Genomic DNA, 2052 nt, shown 5'->3' on the forward strand with positions numbered 1-2052 from the left:
GGAGTCTGCTTCAGCTGCAGGAGAAGGAAGGGGGATGTGATCAAGGCTGTGTTTATTAGAAGCTGGTTTTTCGTCTTGCTGTGCATGACTGAATCACCCTGTATCGTCTGCCAGAGGGGACTGCCTGTTTACTATAGGTTTTGTTTGCTTTTCAGTCAGAAAATAAGTTGATTTCAGACAGGGAAATTAATATTTTCATTGAATCCAAGGTACATATCACCCAACACTCCCTCAAGCAGGATGAAATAAACTCCCTCTCCCAGTAAAGAGACTTCATAGCTGCCATCTAGACAATGGCCATGGTAAATGCTACTTGCAAAGAACCCTGCATCTTACTGAAAGAACAATATCATCAAGGTGGATGCTACATGTTGCAGGGGAACCTACATCCTACGGTTTGCATGATAGTTGCCTTATTCAATACACTAATGTAGGTGTAAGAGCCATTTTGATTCACGTTGAATAGGCTATCAATAAACAACGTGGTGGCTGCTTTTGACAGGGAAAGGAGTCAACACAGTAGGCCACATCTTTACTGCTAGTTATATTTTAGTGATAATCTCACCTGAATAGCGATTGGCATCAGTTTATCATCAAGTGTTTTGTGGAGCAGGACGAGTGGAGCCATCAAGTACTGCTGTTTTCCATCAATGATGTTTGCTTTCAATCCATCCAAACGCTTGTAGTCACACAGGAATATGTTGCCTTTCTGTTTAAAATTTTAGTGAGGATGAGAAATTATTTGATTCACATGCATATAGTGTGTGTATTTTACATACACTAAAAAAACATGAATCTTTTGAGTAAAGGTCAAGATATGCACCTTCATTTCAATTCTCAAGCTACCCTGACCATGGAGGACCATGTCGTCAGTGACAGGAAAGTTGTCAGGCAGAGCTGGACAACGTCGGATCAACATGGGGTTGGTACCATTTAGATACTGGTAGCCAAAAAAGGCATCCTCCTTCCAATGTTCCTGGACATAATCTGGAAAATGATCAGTTATACTTAATTAAATTAAATAGTTTGAAATGATGCATTTTCAGCACCGTTCTTAGTCCAAGCCCCGGCTGTTGCAAGATGATCATATATGTATGTATGTATGTATACAGTGTATATAAATAAATAAAAATCTATAGGGGTGGGAATCTTTGGGCATCCCACAATTCAATTCCGATTCCGAGGCCAATGATTCAATTCTAAAACTAGTATCGAAGCATCTTGATGCAGTTTTTTAATCTACATTTTCCATGCGTGATTTAAAAATATATACATTTTTATCTGAGTGTGATAGATTTGACATATACAGTATTTGTCACACAAGTTTTAATGAAATAATTTGTCTACTGAGGTTTATATTTTGTAGTTATTCCATGCTGAAGCCTGAAACATGCTTGTGAAAGTCACCTTCTCTCACAGTAATCTTCCATGGCAAAGGCTCAGTCATGTTTAAAGGTGGAGAATTAGCTTCTTAGAACATGAAACATAAGGTGGTCAGATGGAATGTGATAAAACAGATAAACAGTCTTTGTGTTTTGCCTAATTATTTTATGTATGTCTTATTAGATCATGTGTCTATATACAAAACGTTTTTTTCCCCCTTTTGGCCATTTTGGTGTGTTTTTTTCTGCACTCCGCACTTTAAAATAAAAATCAACACATTTAAAAAAAACAAAAAACTCAAATCAGAATCAAATATCGAATCGTTTCAGAGAGAATTGCGATGCATCAAAGAATACATTTTTTTCACCACCCGTACTAATCAGGCATTGTGCAGTAGACAACTGCCCTGCATATTTCAAATGTGTCTGCATGAATACACCTGATTTATATTAACAATCAGTCAACCCAACCCAGGCTGTTCAATAAAATACAGCCCCGATAGCTAGAGTTGCAGTCACCTGGACAATAGCTAACTGCGATCAGCACCTGCCTTCAAACCCAAAGAGTTCAATCCCCAAGAGTTACAAAGTGATCATGTGTCATAAGTGCAGATTTGAGTTGCACGTGCTCAGATTTAAACGGTTTACGGCATAACGTGTCATACTGAAA

The 2052-nt window shown here is 38.2% G+C and overlaps 1 protein-coding gene across 1 annotated transcript in view; it reads right to left on the reverse strand.

Moving 5' to 3' along the window:
* LOC116701622 (arachidonate 15-lipoxygenase B) overlaps window positions 1–2052 on the reverse strand; it is a 21803-nt gene that overhangs the window by 2562 nt on the left and 17189 nt on the right. The window contains exons 10-12 of the mRNA XM_032535423.1: window positions 824–987; window positions 566–709; window positions 1–14 (exon numbers count right to left, since the gene is read on the reverse strand). The exon at window positions 1–14 is cut by the window's left edge and continues 193 nt beyond it. Of these exons, the coding sequence (XP_032391314.1) occupies window positions 1–14; window positions 566–709; window positions 824–987 (322 nt within the window). The remainder of the gene's footprint in view (window positions 15–565; window positions 710–823; window positions 988–2052) is intronic.

Source organism: Etheostoma spectabile, chromosome 2, assembly GCF_008692095.1.
Source record: "Etheostoma spectabile isolate EspeVRDwgs_2016 chromosome 2, UIUC_Espe_1.0, whole genome shotgun sequence".
Taxonomy (NCBI): domain Eukaryota; kingdom Metazoa; phylum Chordata; class Actinopteri; order Perciformes; family Percidae; genus Etheostoma; species Etheostoma spectabile.